A 25,676-nucleotide genomic window follows, 5' to 3' on the forward strand; every position below is an offset into this window, starting at 1 on the left:
GGTCGCAGCCGCCTGGGCATCAGAGACAAGATCCAAAAGACCCTGGGGAAGCTCTGTAAACGAAGAGGAGATGTCATCCATCAGAGCATGAATATACCTCCCCAGGATACAGGTCGCATTAGTGGCTTTTAACGCCAGACTGCAGGACGAAAAAATCTTCTTAGACTGCGCCTCTAGCTTTTTTGAGTCTCTGTCCCCAGGCACCGTCGGGAAAGAACCAGGCGCTGATTTGGACGAACAGGAGGCCTGCACAACCAAGCTCTCCGGCGTAGGGTGCCTAGATAGGAAACCAGGATCAGTTGGAGCCGTCCGATACCTCCTGGCCACGGCTCTGTGAACTGCTGGGGAAGATGCCGGCTTCTTCCACACCTCTAAAACCGGATCCAGCAGAGCGTCATTAAAAGGTAATAGAGGCTCCGCCGCGGCTGAGGCCGGATGCAACACCTCTGTCAAAAGGTTTTGTTTCGCCTCCACCACCGGCAAAGGCAGGTCCAAAAAACTAGCTGCCTTCCGTACCACTGTATGAAAGGAAGCAGCTTCCTCGGTATATTCCCCCGGGGACGAAAGGTCCCACTCAGGGGAAGTGTCCAGCCCACTGGCCGACTCCAGTCCACGCAGCCCATCACCCGAGTCCTCTAGCTCTCCTTCCTCTAGGGCTCGTTGGTACTCCTGCTCCTCTAGTACCCGGAGAGCACGCCTCCTTGAATGCAGTCGTTGCTCAATCCGCGGAGTCGACAACACCTCCGCTGAAGTCGGAGATCGGCGCCGATCTTCCGAAGCCACCGACGCCGCATCCGGCGCCACAGGTAACTTCGGCGCCGACTGAAGAGCAGATGAAACGGATGGACCCACCGGAGTCACAGGCCGAAATCTCGACGTCGACGGGATGGAAATCCCTGGGGCCAATCCCTCCGAAGCCATCGGAGCGGCCACCGGCGCCGACACTGGCGCCGAGCCCACGTTCCCAAACGGGAGAAAGGGCATAAAGGGTGCCGGCCGAAGAGGCGCAGGATCACCCAAAGAAAAGGCCAAAGGCCCAGCCGGAGCACCCCCTGGAGCCATCTGTTGGAAGATGGCATACATCGCATTCAAGAATGCGGAACTATCGGCTCCAGGGGTGGGAAAAGCCGGATACTGGGGTGCCTGACTCGGAGGCGACCCCGACGCCGGCCTCGGCGTCTGCGCCGGAGAAAACACCTGAGGCTCCAATACCTCAATCACCGACGCCTGTCCAGGCGAAGTTGGAGACGTCGGAGAGAGCAACGGCGTCGAAGGATGCGGCGTCACCGTGGGGCTGACCTCCCATGTCCTCCGGCGCCGATCCGGAGACCTGGAACGAGCCTCCCTTGAATGACGCCGAGATTCTCTACGGCGCCGGGAGTCTCGATGACGCCGATGTCTTGGAGAAGACTTTTTCTTGTGATGCTTCTCCTTTGACTTGGCCATAAACAGCTTCGCCTCGCGTTCTTTAATGGCCTTCGGATTCATGTGCTGACACGAATCACAAGTCGAGACGTCGTGGTCGGAGCTCAAACACCAAAGGCAATCGGAATGAGGATCCGTCACCGACATCTTGCCTCCACACTCACGACAAGGCTTAAATCCAGACTTTCTCTGCGACATTATTTCCACAGAGAAAGAGTACGCAGCAAGATATACACTGTAACCGCAAGAGTAACAGTTGCTCCCTCGAAGATAACCGTTTCGAATGCACGGAAAAAAGGGAACTGACGTCCGCACGTCGTCGAGGACCTCTTATTGCCTGTATGACGTCAGACGGCGTCGCGTGCGAGACAGTGACGTCCTCGTCGACGTGCAGAGACTAGTAAGAAGATTTCCGTAGAATGCTGGCGCCATGGGAGTATTCATGAGGTGAGGAATCCACAGGTAGTTGTATCCATCAGAAATCACGGGTCTGAACTCCTACTCATCGCTTTTCAGACAAAATCAAGAGCTTTTGAATTTTCAGAACCAATCTCCCTTTACCAACTGTTGAAATGGTGTCACTGGCATGGGGGCAACTGAAGCCGTTAAAATCTTAATCACCAAATCGTTGCAACAATTTTACGCCAGAAAGAAGATAATTTACTAAGCAATTATGACCTTTACCCACCAAACAGCTTGAACAGTCTTAACTAACAACACTAGAATTATAGTGACCAGTCCAAATGCAGAATTCAAGAGCACACAACAAAGTATAATACCAATCTAGATGTATACATCCGCACCTACTTATAGCCATACAAGAGTTATATTAGTTTATAAGAAATAGAAATTAAATGAATGGTAGGTGGTTTAGCAAATATTAACGTGTATCACTATTGTGGTCATCTCGCCACTGTTTTAATCATGCTACTTGTGTATAGCTTCATTGTGTTTAGTTCTCTAATTTCAAATACTTTTGTGGTTTAGATTAAAAGTTTTGTTTGTTTACATTTTTAGCTTTATAAAGTGCAAAACATGCTAGCAGCGTTGAATATAATAGGCAAAGTGAAATACTGACACAATACATTATTATTTTTTGCAGCTTGCGATGCCACTCAGGGAGGGACTGCAACAGAAAATAGGCCCAGAAACCCAATTAAAAGTAACCCCATCACCGAATAAGATAAGAAGTAGTCCCCATTTGCAAATCGGGCCACTTTTCAACTTACAAATAAACAATATATTTTGTTATTTTGCAAAGGTGTGGGAAACAGCATGCATGTGTGCCTGCTGCAGGCAATGTTTGTGGTAGTATCACTGAAATCAAAGGTACAAACCGGTCAACTAGGGAATAACACAGGCCCACAAACAGCCAACAAAACAGTCGACACACCGACATGGGAATTCTGGCACTGCCAGAGCGCCCTATGGCCAGCCCAACCTTGATGCCACTAGCTGGGCATTGTTTACTGTGTGGCAGACAATGTGTTAGGGCTGAGCATCACAGAATGACTGTGCACACTTAAGCAATATGGCTGAATTAATCGTCTCTTGACACAAAGTACACCTAACTCCAGTCGCAATATTACAAAACTCATCCATCACACAGCAAGTATTCTTAATTCAAACATAGGGACAATCCTGGGACAAGACTAGCATTGGGGAACACCAGCAACGCCATGACCCAAACAGATTAAGAAATGATGCTCTGACAGTCATCATGTCTTTACAAACAAAGGATACAGGCTTGACAAGGCGGCTGCCACGTGCACTTACTTTAAGTGAGACACTTTGATCATCTCGATGGCCGGCTCATCATTGCCGCGTTCTCCCCGAAATGCAATGCTTCTGCCTGCAACCAAAATGAGATGTGTACTCAAAAACCAGCACAAGAGTAGTTGGTCACTTCCCTTAGCCCGCTCCCTTCTCTCCTTCTGTGACTATCACAGATGGAGCGCACAGTAATTGAACTGTCACACTCTGTGTGCACCGCTCATTATTCATCTGCCTAGTAAGCAAGAAACGGACATCCAGGTAGCATGGGTAACTGAGTTCAAGGTGGAGACAATCGGAGGGCCATGACATGTCCCTACTTTTCTGAATTATGAAAAACTGTACCCCCACTTTTTGTATAAACACAACTGTCCTGGGACGTTCAGTTCCAATATTTTAAGTGTGCTCCAGATGAAGCATCATGTAATGAGTCTCCTGTCTGTGAGATCGTAGTCGGGCAACAGCTAAACAAGCCTTTCTGCCAGGATGCCTGCTTCCCTGAAAGAAATGTAAACGTGTACTACCTTTTAATCTGCAAATATGTAGGGTAATCTGCAAATGTAAAAGACTCTTGGGAGCTTGTACTGTCTTTAATTGATCAGATCAATCAAAATTTTGGATGACAAAGATTTATTTTTGAGTGGTAGTGCAAAGAGTTAACAACTGAGCTATGAAGTGCGTGCTTTTCATTGAAACTGTATTTACATAGCGCTTACTACTCCTGAAGAGGTGTTGAAGGGACAGTTATGTAACAAAATGCATTACAAACAGTCTTGGTATTACTAAAATCTATATTTTGAAAGCAACATTTCATCTTAAACCTTTCTGTGAATTTTGTAGCAGTCTACATTATACTGTGTGTAATTCGTATTTGAAATAATTACTTACATATTCACACAGGCTCTGACCTTGTAGCACTAAAAAAACACAAGTTACTATGCTCCACTGCACCAAGATTTAATTCTGTGGCTCTCAGGTTACAAACAGACCTCTGCAGTGTATTAACTAATAGAGGTTTCATATTGTACTATTGTGCATTTCCCAGTGAGTAACAACTTTTTAAAATGTATTTTTAATTTAAGCTGCATGTTATTTTAAATGTAGCTACCTGATGGTGAAAGACCAAAAAAACGTACGGAATATTTTTTGTTTTTTTAGCCATGCCTTTGACCCTGCCCCCCACACTCACTGACCCCACCCCATTGCATGAGGCATCACAGTTCCCATACTTTTGGTTTTGCACTTAGACGACTGGAGACAATACACAGCAAGCACAGCCACAAAGACAAATACTTGGAGATCTGGGAATTCTGATGTGGCTGGAAAAAATGTAAAAAGAAAAAAAAAAATAGTAAACTTGTGGTGAAATTACCTGATTGAAATTGGTCCACGGAAGCCCATTGATGTTATTTCCAACGTTTGCAATTCTTTTACAGCCTAAAGCCTACTTAGCTGTCTTGTGAGGATTCCTACCTTCTCTTTACTACCACCGGTGTCATTTAAGCTCTGCATTCCATAAGCAGATTGTTTCCCATAAACTTGATTGTACAATCTCTGCAAACCTTTATTGGGAAAGGCTACCTAGTTAAAGACTATACGATAAAACCTGAAAAAATGGTGCACAGCTTTAGCTCAGTTAGCTCCTGTGTTGGTGGTAGGAAATGGGCTCTAGGGTGAAACTGATAGAGCCCACCACAATCACAGAACCTGTCAAGGGTGGAGTACTTCTTAAGACAAAAGAGAGTGCATGCATTAATTGGGGAGAGGGCAGTGTGGATTCTGTTATATTCCAAGTGAAAGGAAAGTACGCATTTTACTCAAATGACATAATACAAGGAGATTCTTGGCAGTGGTCAATTATGTGATCATACAGCCCATTCACTGAAAGTTTACACTATGTTGATCTTTTCAGATTTTGTTGTCTCATAGTTTCATGCAGTTAAAATGATTTTCTGCCCACTTATCTAAACACAGAATTCCACACTTTCAAAGGAAAACATTTTAAATTGTGAATAAATATCTATTGAAAAGTGAACTGATCTCTGTATATCTGCATAGCAAATTTCAGAAATGGGACTTTACCCACACAAAAAAAAGTTTTCGATGTTAACCAGGAGAGAAAAAGCTCCAATCCATGTAGCAATGATTTGTTTTGGTAACAGGCTACAAAATGGCATAACAAAGTTGTTTTGAACACCTCACATGTTCCATTTCGTCGTTTATCTCAAATAATTTTTACAATTACTGTCTGATCTGTGTGGTATGGGCGCTTGCAAAAAAAACAAAAAACTGGCAAAAGAACTGTTAGGGTTAGATGATAATATGAGATTACCGCAGGAATGAAAAGGGAGTGTCCGGAAGGCAACCTTTTCATTAAATGAAAAATATGCCGAAAACTCGACCACCAGCCCCACACGTTCAGACCTGCACCAAATGCAGCCATGTGATGATCTGCCCGTTATTCCATTTCAAGCCATTCGGCCACGGATTGTTTTTCCAGCAGCCAGTAGATTTAACAGAAAACATGAAATTCTGCAGGTTAATCTACTGATGTTCACCGGTGAAACGTCTTCCCAAGCCCGGGAGCATGAAGATGAATTACGCCACACGGGAGCTAAACAATACTTTATTCTTCAGCATTTACTCACAAACTATCCATTACATCCTACTTTCCGTAACTACGCCCTAACACCTCCTTGCACATTACATACACCCCGTTTCACAGTCCGCCCAAAACTACTATGTTTCTAGTGCACATAACATCAATATGTTACATCTTCCTCTTTGTTAAATTAAAAGGTGGCAGACACCGCCAAAATCACATCTTCATTAGTACGCAAGGCGCTGTGACGTGTCTGCCGGCTTGGGTGATCCGAGATGATCGAAGTCCACCCTGATCATGCTATGGCAACATAGGCTCAGGCGCTTGAGACAGACCTGCTGGCAGTGTCGCCTTCTGTACAGTTTCAGGACTCAATAAGTGTTGCAGTAGATGTTTAAAATGTGATGTGTCCCGAGTGATGGATTGTCCATGACGATGTGCTGTCACCATATGTCCTTTACATGCCACAACATGTAAAAGATCAGCGGAAAAAGGAGTGTCTGTTTTCCGCCTGTTTTTTTGCTTAATCAATACCCTGTCTCCTTTGTCAAAAACTGTCACTTGGGCATGGCAACGCTGATCTGCGTATGTTTTCTTTTTCCTTTTCTGAGCTGCATCTGTGTCTTGGATCTTGTCAGTATCCACCGATCATTCCACGGTCCACTGAGGTAATTTTGTTCTGATGGCTCTCCCAGATAGCAAGGTGGCTGGACTCTCACCAGTTGTGAATTGAGGAGTTGATCTATAGGCTCTGGTTCAGGCCCATTCCCTGGGTGTACTCTTTTGGTGTTTGATGTTGAGTCAGATGAGAAATTCTTGGAACTCTTTGCTGTTGAAGGGCGGGTCATTATCAAATTTGAGGATTTTAGGAATGCCCCACATTGCACAGATGTCATCACGCTGTACTAGGTCTTTGTCATGGGTTGTTGAAGTTAGCTCTTCCACCAAATGAAAACGTGAATATTTGTCTATGACTACCATGAGAGAGTGTCTGTTTCTTAAAGGCCCAAAAAAGTAAACTGCAACTTCTTCCCGTGCATGGGCGGGAAGATCAGACATTGTCACTTGGTGCTACATCACCTTTTAGGGGTGACAAACAATTGCAAATATGGCATGTCTTAAGCTCCTTTTCGACTGGCTCATCTAGCCAAAGGAACCACACTCCATCTCTGTGGCTACTACACCACAATATCCTTTATGGGCCAGCTCGATGAGCCAGTGTCTTAGGTTTGCAGGTATGGCAATTCTCAAGCTTCGCAGTATCACAAATTCTTGAGTGACTGCTAACTCATCCTGTACATTTGTTAACTTTTGAAATTGTACTCATCAGTAAGAGGCTGGGTACTTCTCCTCCATAACTGTGTGGTAATCAGATTATGTTCATGTCCTTATCTGCATTGGTGGCAGCAAAGTTGAGATATATTTCAGCTGTCTTGGATTTTGGACTGTGAATATGCAATGGCACTCGAAAGTAATCTGCTGGGTTTTGATCCTTCCCCGGTTTGTGCATAATCTTGTAGTCATTATCTTGTAGCCTTAACCCCCACCGCTGGATTTGAGGGGGCATCTTAGCCTTTGGGTTTCAAAAAATTGCAAGCAACACCTGGTGATCTGTGATAACAGTGAATAGTTTTCCATAGAGGAATACATGAAATGTTTGCAGGCCCACATCACAGCCAGACTCTCTTTCTCTGGCTGAGAGTAAGCATGTTCTGTATCAGACAGGCTTCAACTGACATTGGCCACAATGTGTCGCTGAGCTTTTGGATGGCCACTGTGCTGAACAAGAATGGCCTCTAGTCCTACCAGGCTCACATCAACAGTTATTTCTGTATGTAATTTGGGGACACAGTAAGGCACTTTTGTTGCATTCTCAATCACATTTAATGTCTTTGAAACTCTGGTCTCATTCCAGAGACTACTGGAACGGTACATTTCACTGTGTCAAGTCTCTCAAAAGGACACTCAGTGTAGCAAAATTGCAAATGTATCTTGAGCAAAAGCTGGCCATGCCTAGAAAGTATTTCCGCATGGTAACATATTTTTATGGAGGGGAGGAGTGGTGGCAAGTGGATAGCAGTGATTGCATCTTATCTGGGTTTGGAGTCATTCCCCCATCTGAGAATATGTGCCCAAAAAATGTGAGTTTGATTTTGTGAAACTCACACTTTGCGGCATTCAGACTGAGACCTGCATCAGCCTGTAGCTGGAACACTGGGGTAAGGGCTTTGTTGCCTTCCTTTTGTATTCTCCCAAAAACCAGTATCTCATCACTGTAATTGAAAGAATGTGTAACAAGTTGGATCACTCTGTGAATAACATCCTGAAATATTTCAGCAGCCAAGGATACTCCAAAACTCAGTGTCTCTTATCTCAACAAACCAACAAGAGCTGAAAAGGAAGTCATGTTCCTCCAGTTCTCCTCCAACTCGAGATGATGGTGTCCTTTTTTCAGGTCAAGGAAGAAAAACACCATGGCTCTGTTCAATGACATGATCATGTGCGCACTATGGTGTATCTCTCCCTCTCAATTACTTTGTTTGCCTGGTGTATATCAACGCAAATGTGTTCTTTTTTGGTACTACTATGGGCGAAATCCATGGTGTGGGGCCTGTGGAGATTTGGATGATGTTATGTTTCAAGAGGGTTATTCTTTGATTTCTAACTCGTTTTCTACAGCTTCCTGTAGATGAAAAGCAACTCTGCGGTGTCACTGAGCAACAGGGCAAATGTCTTCATTGATATGAAGTTGTACTTTCATTATCTTGAGCTTTCCCAGGCCATGAACCAACAACAGTAATCGACTTTTCATCTCAGACTGAGCATAGAGGTTGAGGTTGAGGGAGATCAATCCCAAAACTGAGTAAGCAGACACTCAACAAAGTCCCTTGTAGAACACGAATGGTTGCTCGCATGCATGTCTTTTTGTGTTGCATTGTCGCTAAGAACGACCCATAGCTTTGCACTGGCTCAGAGGCAGCCCCGGTATGCACCTTGATGCCTGATGGAGTGAGGCAACACACATGGGACATGCTTTTAACCTTTTCTAATGACATGAGGTTATTTGATGCACCACTGCCCTTTGACGAAGGTTACTGGATGATCGCTCACTTTCAACTTGATTTTGGGACTCTGTTTAGGTGAGCTCTCTTTGAACTATGATCTTCTTTACAGCTAGCCAAACCAACACGTGCACGCCTTTTGGAAGACATCATCAGTGCACATTCATCTTCTTCACTGGCAATCGATAGTTACGTTGATTAACCTTTGCTTGATGAGATTGATGACGATTGATTTTGCCTTGGTTTTATGGGCATGGCACGAGTGGTTCTGGAACATTCTTGTGGGTATTTTCTCTTGCAATCGTGACAAACTTGAGTTTTCTTTTGCTTGGCATACAGTTATGAAATGGTTCTCTCTCCAACAATCTTTGCAAACTTGTCCTACAGCTGGATATTTATCTTCATGGTAAAACAAAAATCCACATCAGAAGCACAGTTTTCTTTTCTTTGAAGACGTTGACCTATGTGTCTCTTATTTATGCTTGTGTTTGCTTTTCACCATCAACTCCGATTCATGGTGCGCTGCACTTGTTTTTCATGACAGCAGCTTGTCGATCTTCTCATTCTTCTTCTCTCACAGCCATCAGCATTTTCTCTAAACTGTGCATTTTATTTAGCATGCACCTTCTAAATGAATCTGAAAGGCAGCCATCAATCATTCTGAGGCGCATGGCTTCTTTGTCAGTGAATTCACAGAACTTGCAATGTTTAATGCGTGCATCAAGCCTTCAAACAAACTCATCCATCGTTTCACCAACCTGTTGTCACTCTTGGTAGAAGATATACCTTTCATAGTCGACATTCGGCAATAGATTGAACTTGGCCTCTAATGCTTCTTTTACCTTTTGGTATGATTTTGCATCAGTCTGTGGGATTTTCTTTATTACTTCTTTCACCTCATCACCTGCAAGGTTTTTTAAATATTCGATGATCTTCCTGTCTTCTTCCTCTAGTGCATCTACATGAAGACAGTGAAAGTTTCAATCCACGCAGCCGACCTGGCACCAATGTTTTGCTTCTTAAGAGTTTTGAAAGGGGATGATGGCTTCAGGAACATGACTGCATTGTATTTCGTGCTCCCTCCTGCTGCCATTGAGAGCATGTCCTGTTCAGACAGCTTTCATAGAGCAGGGTGACAGTGACAACTCCTGCAGGCAGGGGCTGCTGCCGCATTATGTACCACTGTAGGCTTCAATCACCCTTGACATTGATTAAGTATAAACCACCTCATCTGCAGTTTTGAATGTGCTCCTTTGCAGGGTCTGCAATCTCTTCTGTGTACGGGCTGGAGCAGAACTTTGGATCCACATGTGCCAGGCGCAGATCACTCTATACTGACTCTGGCCACATGCAGCACGCACAAGCAGTTTGCCATATCATTTTAAACTTGCAGGGAGAACAGTTGTGTCTTCTTGGGCACTTGCCAGTTGTAGCATCTTCCCCAGCCCAAAATAATGCAGGTGAACTATGACACACAGGGACTCAAGTTAAACATTACTTTATTCTCCAGCATGCACTCACAAACTGTCCATTACATCATACTTTCCATTAACCACAACCTAACGTCTCCCTTCACATTACGTACTTCCTGTTTCAGAGTCCGCACCGAACCACAAGGATTCCATTGCGCACAACATCAATATGCCACATCAGACACCATCCAATTTCTCAAACTCTCCCAAAGAGTCCTTCGCACAGGGATTGTAGAAAAAGGCAAATCTTGATCGAGACTGTTATGACCTACAATGGGCAAGTGTCGGGAATTGTAGGTCTTTCTGCATGAAATACATTTTTTATGCAGATAGTCAGATGACCAAGTGCTTCAATCAGCCTACATCTGAGATTCAGCATATTCTCAAATCATGGTTATTTGTCATTCCGCCTGGAGGAGTAGTAAGCTTCGGAAGATCAATGGCAATAAGATCAGGGTAGTGATCTTGGGCCTGAATATTCTGTAGACTCCCACTTCTGGGTGGATAAAATTAGCCTCTTCTTGTCCTGTTGACAAGGTCAAAGCCCTTGGCTTCCGTAAGCAGTTACAATTGGGTGAGTAGGTGAACTCTGTTGCCTCATGTCTCACCAGAGGAGGCTAATCAGGACGATTTTTCCATTTATCCATGAACACCTAATAGCCCTGTTGGGGGCGATCAGGGATTCATTTAAGGACTGACTGTATTAGCATACTATTTCAGGCTCCCCAACATGATGTTTCAAGAGATGCAGCTAGCCTGGAATATTGCTGCCAGGGTGGTTCACAATTTGAGCAAAGTTCATCATGTCACCATTGCTCACAGGTGGTTGCACTGGCTTTGCACTGTAGCAAAATGAATTCACTTTAAGGTGCTTTGCTCATACGTATATCAATGCAAGACTCCATTGCCACACTGTTCCTCCCCTCCTTTAATCAGGTGCTCTACTCCTCTTTTCTATTCTGCATTTTAATCACGCTCATCTGGGGGTGGCGGGGTTTGGGGCGGTTTCCAAAATTTCTTCACAGCTCGGGAACCATCTAACTTTACTCTGACTCAGATTATTAACCATGGAACTCCCATGGGTTTCCCAAGTCTCACCTTTTCTGTTACTTTTTTCTTGATCTCTCTTTTTCTGCCTGAGCAATCCCTTCTTACCCTTAGCACAAAGATGATTTTGGGCTAGTATTACATTGATATGTAACTCACTCGTTCACCCATGAACTCTGAATTTGATGTCTTAGAATTTGCACCAACACTCAGCAGTCACCATGTGCTTCCAGATGTTATCTCATTGCACAAATGTTACTATTTGGAAAATGTATAGATTTTTCCTCTCAGTATTCTGTTTTGTATTGTCGTTAAATGTGATACTTTGATGTAATTAAGTACTTTATACAATGAAGTTATTAAAATTATCTGATTGCACAATGCCCTTTGTACGAAAATCGAATAAAAATACTATAATAGTAATGAAAATTGAATACATTTACGTAGTAGCATGTGGGGTCAGTGACAATTCTTTGATTTATTCAAAGTGGGAAGAAATACAGGTTAGGCAGGAACATAGTTTTTGCTAGTTGATATGTTATTTCCTCTATTTCCTGGAGCTAAACAGTTGTATGTGTGGGGTGCTTTTGTTGATTTGGGACAAACATTACATTACACACACCTTAAACACCTCACCCTCAAGAAACCCCCACAAACTTTGATTTTTCATGTCCTTTTCACAACTTTCCACACTAATCACACAGACCACACTTGGCATATATTGCTGATAAACACTTTGAGGTTATAGAAGTGTCAAACATCACAGACACCATACCAATACAGTCTGGGTGCACTCTTCATCACAGAGAATTGGCTTTCGCTTAGTTCCTTGCACAACTTTGACATCTTCACTTGTTGTTGAGATTACACCAAACATGTGTATCATCATCTCAAACTGACAGGTGGTCTCACAAGTCATCCATGCACTATCTTAGCTCTGCATTCTCCTAAAAGAATCTTTAATCAATTAATCAATCTTATTCAGCGCTTAATTTGTAAATAAAAACATGCAGGTGCTCAAAGCCCTCCTCTTAAACAAGCGACTGCTGCAATTAAATGTGCAAACACGGAATAATGAGGCAGTGTAATCCAGAAGCCGTTTCAGGCCTCTTCACTCCATTTAAAGCCACTCCCTGCCCCTTCAGCTCACTCTTGCAGCTTTCTGCTTTCTCCCATTGGGACACTTTTTTATTTTTCTCTTCCTCCGTCTTTCCCATATGTGTCTTTTGCTTGCAGTAAATGCGTGATGGAGAAAAATAAGTGCCGGCCCTCAAAAATAAGTGTCGGTGCTCCGCACCGGAAACAACAAGCACAAGTTAAGCACTGATCTTATTGCTGAATCCTTTGCAGTCACATTCCACCCTATCAACAGATCTCTTGGAGGCTGCTCAATCATCAGCACTGAAATAACTCCGCCAGCATGACTGCAACTTCAATTAACATCTCTTCAAGAACATCTTTCTCATTGACGATAACTGTTGACTACACACCAGTGTCAACACAATAAAAGAAACAATTTCCTGCATTCTGAACACTGCCTTCATTACACAAGTCATTATCAAAAGTAACACTCTAAGCATTGGGCTGATCCACCAGGCAATTTGTGATCAGCCACCCAGCAGTGCTCCTGGCCAATGCTGGTCATGCTGCCATTTAATTATTTTATTATAATAGATTGGATTCTGTAATTCCTGTATAAATATCACTCTCTAATTTCTTTATAATTGGCAACTTGTGATGCATGCAGTTGCCAATAATAAAAAAAAGACGTCAGAACTCGACTATTAAAAGTTATTACAGCGGAGTTCTGACGTCACATTGCCGGGTGCCAGAGCCAGACACCGAGGTGAAAGGCAAGTCGGTCAGGGAGCATAATTGAAGGAGCTGCTTAAAGCACCAAAAACAAAAAACAATGTTGCTTTTCTTTCATCTGCTCTATTTGTTTTTAGCTCACACTGACAAGCAGAGAGAACATGTTTATTTTCGCACTCCTTTGGTAGTTATAGAAATGCTAGAATCTTTCTGCATGTTTCTACACATTCCAAGCTAGTGCAGCTTTTTTAATATAAATAACAGACCTGTATTGAACTGTTTCAAATATCTATTTGTGTAAAATAGATAACAGTTTTTTGGTGTCTTTAATTTTGCCATACAGATTTTATTTCTATTCTTCATGTTTGCAAACATGCTCGCTCTTTCATATAAAAAAAAGCTATGCAACAAGGTTTTACGTGGCGATTGGGGAAGGTGATGGTGTGTCCATGTATTTTTTTTAATGGGATAAAGTACCTCCTGCTATATGAGAAGGATATTGCAAGTCACCTAGATGCTCTGTCACCTTATAACGGAACTCAGCCTTTGGCCTTGTTCCTCTATATGGTTATAGACTGTGACTTTGAAATTCCTTATAATGTACGGCAAGGGATACTTAATTCCTTGTATATGTCCTGTAAAGCAGACAATCTCAACCTTGTCAACCAAAGCCCCACAAACAGGAATTATGCACCTTCATAAAATCTCCCCATAGATACTTTCCAGATTGCCTTGACTATTCTTAATGCCTTATCAGACTCTTATGCCTATGTCAATACTCAAACTGTCCTCAGCTACAAGTTCAGGCCAACATGGACTGCCACAAACCTGCATCTGTTCATCCATCTTACCATAAGCCATTAGTTCTTTTACTACCAATAACACACAGAAAGCAAGCAAGCCATATTCAGGGAATAAAAGAAACAGTAAAGATCACAGCTCTAGGAAGACACGGTGCAGAACACGAAAGACTCATTTTCCCAGTCAAGTCTCCCTAGCACACTAACACACTGTCTCTAACAGAAGCACGGTTCTCCTTGAGACTGCCAAGCAATGCATCAGCCACACACTGCTGTTATTCCTACTGCAAGAAAATTCAGTAACAAGGGAAACACAGTTCTCAGCTTCTAAAAAGACATAACTAACCAAATCAGGAAAACAGACCTAATCCATGCAGTGAGCAAAGTACGATTTGAAAAAGGAGGTTTACTGCTGTATGGAAAAAACTGTATCGCAGTAAAAAAAAAAAAAAAAAAAAAAAAAGGTTGACTTAAAAAAAAAAATTCTAAACAGGTATCAATTTGCTAATCAATGCAAACACATATAAAATATATTTTTAACCGTTGATGTGATACAATGCCCGACCAGACACTCTAGACTAAATACTTGCAATTAAAATGTATTTAAACTATAAATTTACAACAGATGAATTAACTTTCAAGAGATATGATAAGTAAAGATACGTCTAATGTAATACCAAGAGATACACCAGATAAAACATGAGTAACCAATAAACTCTGTTATCATTCAGTCAGAACAGTTTAGCATAGACATAGTGAAAACACGTCCAACTATATAGTTGCACAGAACCTCTGTTAACCATCCTATCATCTCTGAAAACAAACTGGTTTCCACCGTGTTAAAGAAATGAACACATAAAATGAAGACAAGCAAACACATTTTAATGCTTGGGCTCCTACCAAGGTAATGCAATAAAGGCAGATGGCCAAATGTACTCTACAAAGAGAGTAAACTCATCAGAGGACAGGACTGGGAAGCACAGAAAAAACGCAGAAAAACTGCACAGTGGAGACTATTTACACTATTTAGAATGTTCACCATCTTCGCCTCTCACCCCTACTTATAACCACTGTGGCAAAAACAATACAGAAAGGGGGTGATATGTATTTGTAGAATGGAATGGATTTTAATGTAGTTGAAAAGCCAGCACTAACGGCCTCGCACCACTGGTCCTAAATGTAGAAGACAAAGCAACCAGAAAGGTACCGTGTTCAGACCTGTTGGGAGGTCGACCAACTGCAGCTCGTTTCTGACTAGGCCCATGTTGTTCGGCGTCGAGGTGGCGAATGAGAGGAAGCTGTTCAGGCTGGCCCATTCAATGCCCCTGCAAAGGAAGAGACACAGCGACTGTAACGGATGTAGCAAGGTAATACATGTGAACTGAGGTGCTGCTTCCAGTGCACAACTATGATGATTGATAATTAGTAGAGTTAGATTTGTTGTAGATGGCTAGCAAAGATAAGAATTTCCAAACGTTTGTTCCGGAGAATGGAAATTGCCATACACTAAAGCTCTGGTTTGTGGACACGGGAGACACATCTAAAATAGGATCTGGTTTACTGTAGGAAAGAGTGAGTGTCAAAGACTTGGATGTCGATTGGTTTAGTGCAGTAACAACAGTGAACAACAGTAAAACAAAACAATACGTTTCTGGAGTGTTGCAATCATGTTGTGAACAGTGGTGAGTTATAATGTGCCCTAGTAACTATTTGGAATCTAGTGGCTTGCATACATTGGTCCATGAGGGCAGGCTTTCCGGAGTACAGTTGTACAATGTATTGGCTGAAATTATTAAGACGTTTGACGATAGTGCTTAGAACTAGTGCTCTTCTCTTTCTGTGGACAGTATAGCTCCAGACTAACTTTGTGGCTCGAGAGCTTACAGCTCCCAAACCAGAAGCTTAGGAACCATTAATTTCAAAAGGCTGAGAATGAAAAACTGTAAAGATAAAAATAATAACAGCAAAATAATTTGATTGCTGGCATGCCAGTGAAAATAAATGTAGGTTGATTAAACAAGATAATGGAACAAGTGCAGTAATAAACGCATTATTGCCCAGTTATTACTACAGTGCAAAGGTTAAATCCCATACTTTTACCACACTAGAATAGCAACTTCTGGGTCTTCTGGACCTAGAGCATACCCTAGACAACCCCTGCTTCACAGTAAAGGCCGACCCCATGTGACTGTGCTATGGTTTTTCTTAGCAACTTGTGTTGAAAAGCAGTTATCACAATAGAACATCACGGCATAAATCATGTATGCAGTCACAGATTGGCAGAAGCCAAAGTAGCATGACACCAAGGTTTTGCCTCTCATGAGTCATGGCCCCGCTCTACATTTATTAATAGTAACACAAAGCACATAAGCTGTGCCTATTTGCATATAAACCATATATCAGAACAGTACAGAAACATAACAGAAATTAGTCTGTATTTAATTTTGGTGTAATGATTTGCAGTTGACAAATCACCTTTGCTCCCAGCATCCCTTCTTACTCTTCGCCACAAATCACCTCTTACTATTTTCTTTCTCGCTATTCATCAGTTCCTCTATTTCCCGTGTAAACTCTCACTTTTCAGTACCCACTCTTAACCTTTTTACTGCGGGTGTCGGCCACTGGCCGACGCCCACACTCCCTCCCTGGTTCGGGTCACGACCAGTGGCCGACACCAGGGAGGTGGTTAAAAATCCTCAGGTGAAATGCACCGGAGGATTATTTTTTTTTTCCCCCGTCGGAGACGCGGAAGAATTTCCGCGTCTTCATCCCGCTCCCCTCCCGCCCCCTTGTGACAGCGCGCTGACGTCACAGTTTTTCACCACCGGAGAAGAAGAGAAGCAAGTAAGCGTTCTCTTTTTCTCCGGTGGGGAAAAAAAGGCCAAAACGGCCTCCCCAGATGCCAGGGAGGCATCGATGGAAAGGGGAGGTTCTCCCCTTTCCATCGATGCCTCCCTGGCACCGTTGCCTGGCCATGGATCGCAGCGCGGCTGCAATCCATGGCCAGGAAACGCCCCTAGGCACCAGGGATCTTCTTTGGGGGCAATATTTATTTATTCCCACTGTTTTGGGGGGCGATCGCGCCCCCCACAATTTAAAAAAAGTAAAAAAAAAAAAAAACAAATGAAAACAAAATGGCGGGGTCGGCCCTTAGAACACGGGCCGACCCCAGGGGCAAAAAGAAAACGTGTAGTTTTGCCTGGTGGGGCCGATCGCCCCCCCCAGGGTAAAAACAGGAGAAAAAAAAACAAATTGTTGGTGGTCAGCCCTTAGGGTGACCATCACTGGGGCCATTTTTTTTTTTTATACATGTGTGCTTTCAATTATCAATTTATGTGGCTAGAAAAGTTGGGTTAGGAGTTTATAACGCTAATAGCTCTTACTCGAGCAGATGCAAGACCCTTTGCATTGTAAATGCTTGTTTTTCTTTTGTGTGTTGTTTTATAATGGTGAACAATTTCACCGCACTCCACGAGGACCGTGATCAAGACTCCTTGGTGAGTTGAAACACGTTGGTGGTTATTGACTGCAATAAAATACACGTTTATTTGTACCTCGTGGAGTGCGGTGAACTTTTTCGGCATTACATAATTTCTAGATTGGTCTTCTCTGTCACTGGGCACCAGCAGTGGAGTGTGCCGCCCAGCAACCCTTCAACCACTTTGCTTCTAAACATATATATATATATATATTATTATTATTATAAATATATATATGCAACACAAATTGGTTAAAAGATTGTTGCGCAGCGCACTCCACTGCCGGTGCTCAGTGATGGAGGAGAGCAACCTCGAAAATATTTTGTGAACAAGAATCTCACCGCACTCCACAAGGTTCAAATTGACATGTTTTATTGCAAGTATAAACAATGAAAGAAAAGAGGGACTCATTTACTGTGATCAAGACTCCTTGAGAATCGAAACGCGTACGTGGCTGTTGCTTGCAATAAAAGATGCCAATTTGAACCTTGTGGAGTGCGGTGAGATTCTTGTTCACACAATATATATATATATATGCATGCATGCATGCATGTCTTTTCTGTAGTGGCAGTTGCCATAAAGTAGCGCAGATAGTTTATTGTCCTGCTGCAAAGGAGATACATTTATTTGTATTTAGCTGAGTGGATTAGTAAAGGCAAGCGTTACCTGAGCTTTAAAACAAATGTAATGCCAGGGGGACTATGGAGATATGAGTGGCACTTTTGCTGGGTAGTACTGAGGGAATTAGAAGAGGAGGTAATGGGAGGCAGAGCACCAAAAATGACTGTTGCACAGGGTGTGTGGTAAGGTGAAGTAATACATTTATTTTTTTGTTTTTTTTTCAGTGTTTTCAGAGAATCTGCAGAATTGGAGAAGAAGCGAAGGTAAGGTGACGACATTTCCTATTGTACACAACAAACATACCCACAAGCAATTTTGTGACTATCTGCCTTCTACGTAGGCTAGTAATTTAGAGGGACAGTTTAGCCAGTTGCAGAGATGGCGTCTCGTTGGATGACTGCTGATCAAGCCCTAACTCGGGTTATGGAGGACAGTTCTGATGTAGGCTCAGAGACTGAGACAGCAGACACTGAGACAGCATCTGAGGGAGAGGACAATGGGGCAGATTCTGGGAGTGATTTTTCAGTCGGCGGAGTCCCATCCGGCGACACCTCTTCCAGTGAGTCTGAAGGAGACAATGACGACATCCGTGTTGTCCCTTCGCAAGCACATTCTGGGCAGCGGGACCACACTGTGTTAGCCGAACCCAGAGAGCACGTGCATTCTGCCGCAAGCACAGAGAGAGTGCTCTCTTGGCAGCCCCCCTGTTTGGTTCAGCCCCAAATTCCACCTTTTACTGGTGACGCTGGATGTAAAGTCGATACAGCTAACTTTTTGCCAGTCGACTACATCTATCTATTTTTGGAAGTTGTCTTCCTTCAGAAAGTTGTGCAGCAAACAAATTTGCGGGCAGACCAATTTCTGAGGGAGCGCAGAGGCACTCTAGGGCCCCGTTCTAGGGCACGCCAGTGGACTCCCACTTCGCTGGCAGAGTTGAAGATATTTTTGGGCCTTACGTTCAAAATGGGGTTAGTGCAGAAACCCACCTTGCAGTCCTACTGGACGACTCGCACGGTTTGGGTAACTCCCATCTTCTCACCATACATGAGCAGAGATCGTTTTTTGCTACTGCAGCGCATGCTGCATTTCAATTACAATTCTGCTGCATTGCCCCGGGACCATCCAGATCATGACAGGTTGTTCAAAATTCGGCCTGTCGTGGAACATTTGTCTGTCAGGTTTCCAGAGATCTATACTCCTGGAAAGAATATAGCAGTCGATGAGTCCTTGATCCTGTACAAAGGACGGCTGCTTTTCAGGCAGTACATTGCGAGCAAAAGAGCTCGCTATGGCATAAAGCTGTACATGCTGTGTGAGAGCTCTACTGGCTATGTGTATAGCTTGAGAGTGTAAACAGGGAAGGATTCTACCCTAAACCCTGTAGGTTGCCCTCCCGCGTTAGGGGTCACAGGTAACATTGTATGGGAACTTGTCCAGCCACTTCTTCACAAAGGTTATAACCTTTATGTGGACAATTTCTATACAGGAGTAGAGCTGTTCTGTGAGCTCTACAAAGCTGGCACTGTGGCCTGCAGTACAGTTCGTTGTAACCGCAAAGGATTCCCGTGGGAGCTTGTTTGCAAGAAGCTCCAGAAATCACAGAGTACTGCATTGCGTTCTAACGAACTGCTCGCAGTCAAGTTCCTAGATAGGCGTGATGTATACGTGCTCACTACAATTCATGATGAGAGAACTTCTCCCATCACGGTTTGGGGTCAGATGGCCGAAGTCCACAAACCCATCTGTATACTCGATTACAATAAGTACATGGGCGGAGTGGACAAGAACGACCAGGTTCTTCAACCATACAATGCGTGTCGTAAAACTCGCACTTGGTACAAGAAACTGTTTACCCACCTGATTCAGATGGCAACATATAATGCGTATGTTGTTTACCGTCAGACAACCACAGGAAGACTCATGACTTTCCTTGACTTCCAGTTGTCTGTAATTGAAAGCCTCACTGCTGTTACAGAAGAAGCAGCAGCCTCCACCTCATATGTTCTGGAGGATGTGGCAAGGCTGCAGGAGCGACACTTTGCTGATCGCATTCCTAAAACACACAAAAAGGATCGTCCATGTCGTCGCTGTAAAGTGTGCTCGAAGCATGGAAAGCGGCAGGAGAGTCTGTATTACTGTCCTCAGTGTCCATCACAACCAGGCTTCTGTATCCCTATTTGCTTTACGTTGTATCATACTAAAGCAAAGTTCTGGGAAATCGACTGAGGTTGAGCTGCCGTTGGGTAATCCTTTCAGTGGCAGTGCATGGATACCGAACGTCCATGGGCCACTGCTTCGTTAGGCAAGGAGCCACAGAATTTTACTTCATCATGGACTTCCTTTTGGCGTGGTCGGTGTTCTGTTCAATTAACATGCATTATATTCCCCCTACTGCATATACTAGTGGACAGAACATATGCCACATTGCCACGGAGTACCCTTTCTTCACCTACATGTCTACCTTACTTTCAACTGTAGATATGCTCTCTCAGTTCGAGGAATCACTTTGTACGGCATACTTGGAAACCCCCAACTTGCTTCCATAAACTAGTATAGGTTCACTTAGCTATTATACAGGATTAGCCAGGCCTCTGATGAGAACAGAGACATGGATGGGTAAGGAAAGCTTATGGTAGGAGTGCCTTCATAGGGTTATTGCACAGGTAGAAGGCAGATAGTAAAGGTAATACAGATCTACATCATCTACACCTATGGATTCAAACCCATTGGTGCCATCCCAGCACTGAAGGAGAATGACTTGTATAGGTCACTGTTTGACCTGCTTTTCATATTCATCCTCCATCAGAACTTAGTAGATGTTCAGTTTGCTGTATAAGTGCATTATAGTCACATCACTGCACATAATGTTGGCTGGGACATATGCTACGTTCTCATGGACTCCCCTATGTACCAAACACTACCCTTTTTCATAGCCTATGACCTTCTCTTTAGGTAACATCATGAGAAATCCCCAGCATGTCTCCCTTAGTTTCAAAGGTAGATATGCTCACTCAGTTCGAGGAATCGCTTTGTATGGCATACTCGGACACCCCCAACTTGCATCCACAAACTGGAAGGAGTTGGATTTAGCACAGAGAGTACGTTAAAGGCGCATGAAAAACATGTCTTCCTGAGCCTCAGGTGGCTGTCACATGAGTCATTAGTAAAGGTTTGTTACGCATGCATTTGGTAATGTTAAGGAAGAAGGAGGCAGTTACTTGACAGGTGGTAAAATGTAGTCAAACTTATTCCGTTCTGTGGCGTGTGAATGTGATGGGCCCTCGTCTGGCAGCGGTAAGTTAATGTGAGTGCAGTGATTGGTTGGATTGGGCCCGTGGCTGGCGATATGAAAGGGTTGTTTGTTGTGCGTGAATGGCGTGTGAATGGACCATAAAGAGGTTGGTGCCTGGATGCGGCTTTATGGCCCACCTTCAGAAGGCATGGTTTCAATATTCAGATACTTTGATAAGTAATCATGCTTTGAAACCATAATTTCTGGAGGTTCTAAAACCAACCAGTGTGAGTGGTGGGTTAACATTAACAAACTAGTACCAGGGGAGTCCAAGGGTGCAGGACTTGCGTGGCTCTCACCAGTTTTCCTTCACCCAGAATCCCCTTGAAATCACAAAATGTGCTTAAAAAACACATTTTCCTTGCATTCCAATGAGCAGAAGTCCAGGGATCTGCAGGGATCCTCAAAATTCCTACCACCCAGTGTTTCCCCACTTGTCCTGATAAAAACACAACCCCGCTTGTGTGCCTGCGCCCAGTGCCTGCTTCAGGAATGAATCACTCCAGGGTTAACAGTAGACCTCAAGCAAGGACTACCATTGACCCTTGTGTGATCCATTCCTGTTGCGGGCGCTAGGCCTACCCAAACAAGCGAGGTATCATTTTTATCAGGAGACTTGGGGGAACGCTGGGTGGAAGGAAATTTGTGGCTCCTCTCAGATTCCCCTAGGTCTCTAGTTTTCAAAAATGCACTGGTTTGCTAGGTTTCCCCAGGTGCCGGCTGAGCTAGAGGCCAAAATCCACAGGTAGGCACTGTTTTCTATGAAAAAATGGGATGTGTCCACGTTGTGTTTTGGGGCATTTCCTGTCGCGGGCGCTAGGCCTACCCACACAAGTGAGGTATCATTTTTATCGGGAGACTTGGGGGAATGCTGGGTGGAAGGAAATTTGTGGCTCCTCTCAGATTCCAGAACTTTCTGTCACCGAAATGTGAGGAAAACGTGTTTTTTTAGCCACTTTTTGAGGTTTGCAAAGGATTCTGGGGAACAGAACCTGGTGAGAGCCCCACAAGTCACCCCATCTTGGATTCCCCTAGGTCTCTAGTTTTCAAAAATGCACAGGTTTGGTAGGTTTCCCTAGGTGCCGGCTGAGCTAGAGGCCGAAATCTACAGGCAGGCACTTTGCAAAAAACAGCTGTGTTTTCTGTCAAAAAATGGGATGTGTCCATGTTGTGTTTTGAGGCCTACCCACACAAGTGAGGTATCATTTTTATCGGGAGACCTGGGGGAACATAGAATTGCAAAACAATTGTTATTGCCCCTTATCTTTCTCTGCATTTTTTCCTTCCAAATATAAGAGAGTGTGTAAAAAAAACGTCTATTTGAGAAATGCCCTGCAATTCACATGCTAGTATGGGCACCCCGGAATTCAGAGATGTGAAAAAAACCACTGCTCCTCAAAACCTTATCTTGAGCCCATTTTGGAAATGCAAAAGTTTTCTTGATACCTATTTTTCACTCTTCATATTTCAGCAAATGAATTGCTGTATACCCAGTATAGAATGAAAACCAACTGCAGGGTGCAGCTCATTTATTGGCTCTGGGTACCTAGGGTTCCTGATGAACCCACAAGCCCTTTATATCCCCGCAACCAGAAGAGTCCAGCAGACATAACGGTATATTTCTTTAAAAAATCTGACATCGCAGGACAAAATTACAGAGTAAAACATAAAGAAAAATGGCTGTTGTTTTCAGCTCAATTTCAATATTTTTTTATTTCAGCTGTTATTTTCTGTAGGAAAACCTTGTAGGATCTACACAAATGACCCCTTGCTGAATTCAGAATGTTGTCTACTTTTCAGAAATGTTTAGCTGTCCGGGATGCAGCATTGGTTTCACACCCATTCCTGTCACTAACTGGAAGGAGGCTGAAAGCACCAAAAATAGTAAAAATGGGGTATGTCCCAGTAAAATGCCAAATTTGTGTTGAAAAATGTGGTTTTCTGATTCAAGTCTGCCCGTTCCTGAAAGGTGGGAAGATGGTGATTTCAGCACCAGAAACCCTTTGTTGATGGCATATTCAGGGAAAAAAACCACAAGCCTTCTTCGGCAGCCATTTCTTCCCATTTTTTTGGAAAAAACGAAATTTTCACTGTATTTTGGCTAATTTCTTGGTCTCCTCCAGGGGAAACCACAAACTCTGGGTACCATTAGAATCCCTAGGATGTTGGAAAAAAAGGAAGCAAATTTGGCGTGGATAGCTTATGTGCACAAAAAGTTATGAAGGCCTAAGCGCGAACTACCCCAAATAGCCAAAAAAGGGCTCAGCACTGGGGGGGAGTGGGGGTAGGAGGGGGAAACGGCCCAGCAGCTAAGGGGTTAAAGGACTCACCATATGTATACACATAAAAAAATATAAAACTTTACTAGTCAATACCTTCTAAAATGTAGGACTTTGTATTCAGTTTTCTTGTTTAACCACACACCGGCACTCAAAGTATTCAATATAGACTTATAAACTGCCCACGAGGGCTAAAGAAAGTGTGTTTCTTTGCTATTCGTTTGGATAATTTAATATTAACCCCTTTAGTGCATATAACAGAATGGTTCCATCATGAGCACCGTTTGGCATGTGCTGAGGTTGGAACTATTCCGTCCTCGCAGCTGACGCTCCCCCCGTGGGCAGCCCACTTTCACCCCACCACAGGGGATGGCAGCAGACGTCACCACCCATCAGCGATCTGATAACATTGGTGCAGCAGGCCAATGTCATCATATGCTGCCGGGGATGTGCTGCATGCCATTTGCTTCCAGCGCGTCCGGGGAGAGGACGCATCGGTATGTCCTTCTCCCAGGGAAAGGTGGTGCCGCCTACGTATGTATGTATGTATGTATGTATATGAAGATTTATATAGCGCGTTCCGGCTTTAGCATCGAATCGCTCGAGGACATAAATAACGAGAGGATGACCGAAAGCCAGTAACCCTACCGTGGAAACAGCCAAGTTTTCACCTGCTTCCTAAATGTCGTGAAATTGTGTTCTTTCCTGATGTCTAGCAGTAGAGCATTACAATATCTGGCAGCCGCCACTGTGAAAGCTTTGTCTCCCCACCTGACTCTACGGGTTCGACAGACCTGAATCAGGTAGGAATTGTCCGATCTTAGGGCTCGTCCTGGACGATACCACCTGAGTCTATCAGCCAGGTGTTCAGCACTGTCCCCATATAGCGCTATAAAGGTTAGGCAGAGGGCTTTAAAAATAATCCTCTTGCCAACCGGAAGCCAGTGAAGACAATTTAGGCTATGGGAAGCCGACTCTAAGCGTGGAAGTGCCAAAATCATATGGGCTGAATTATTCTGAATTAGTTGCAATTTCCTCAAAGAGCTCTCATCAATATCCAACAACAGAGAGTTGCAGTAATCCAATCTGGACATGATCAATGCTAACATAACTGTAACTCTTTCCTCCTGCTTCAGGAACGGTAAGATTTTTCTCAGGATCAAAGATCACTCCTAAATTTCTAGTAGCCCCGCACAGGACCGTAACTGCCCACATTCATCCGGCCACCATCGCAGACTCAACAGTTCCTTACTGCAGCCATACAAGACAATCTCCGTCTTGTTTGCATTAAGCTTAAGCCGATTCTGTCTCATCCACCGATTAATATCCTACATACAACTATTAAACCGATCCGCCACTTCCTCCCAGTTGCTCCTGGACACCGGAATGATATGATTTGTGTCATCAGCATAAGAGGATGGGAGAAAACCATATGATCGGATAAGCCTTGCCAAGGGGGCCACATAGACATTAAAAAGTGTTGGACTCAACGCCGAGCCCGGAGGTACACCACATGGCAGATAAAAAGCCGGTGCTTTAAAGCCCTCCCAGCTTACAATATTAGATCTATCACTTAAGAAAGACTCCAGGATTTTAAGAGCTGAATGTCTTATTCTAGCATGATGGAGGCGAGAGACCAAGATCGCAGGCGAAATGGTATCAAATGCCGCAGAAAGATCTAATAGTACAAGAACAGCGCCTTGCCCCTCATCCAGTAGTTTCCGGATGGAGTCAGATGTCATTAGTAGAGCTGATTCTGTACTATGAGCCCTTCTAAACCCATGTTGTGACCGATCAAAGCCTCCAGCCTGGTTAAGAAACATGGACAGTTCATAATTAATGTGTTTTTCAAATATCTAAGCCAATGTCGGTAGCAAAGAAATAGGTCGCAGGTTGCTTAAATCAAAGGCAGTTTGATCGGACTACTTTTTGAGGGGAATAACAGTGGCCAGCTTCCATGTAGAAGGGAATATCCCTGAGGATAGAAATTCCTGAAAAATGGTAGCTAATTT

At 43.7% G+C, this 25,676-nt stretch overlaps 1 protein-coding gene across 2 annotated transcripts in view; it reads right to left on the reverse strand.

Annotated features, from left to right (window-relative positions):
• The window catches only part of WDR11 (WD repeat domain 11), a 646,314-nt gene that overhangs the window by 315,737 nt on the left and 304,901 nt on the right, over positions 1 to 25,676 (reverse strand). For both annotated transcript variants that reach the window (XM_069239226.1, XM_069239227.1), the window contains exons 12-13: positions 15,212 to 15,318; positions 3,202 to 3,277 (exon numbers count right to left, since the gene is read on the reverse strand). In XM_069239226.1, the coding sequence (XP_069095327.1) occupies positions 3,202 to 3,277; positions 15,212 to 15,318 (183 nt within the window). The remainder of the gene's footprint in view (positions 1 to 3,201; positions 3,278 to 15,211; positions 15,319 to 25,676) is intronic.

The sequence above is a fragment of the Pleurodeles waltl genome, chromosome 6 (genome assembly GCF_031143425.1).
Source record: "Pleurodeles waltl isolate 20211129_DDA chromosome 6, aPleWal1.hap1.20221129, whole genome shotgun sequence".
Classification (NCBI taxonomy): domain Eukaryota; kingdom Metazoa; phylum Chordata; class Amphibia; order Caudata; family Salamandridae; genus Pleurodeles; species Pleurodeles waltl.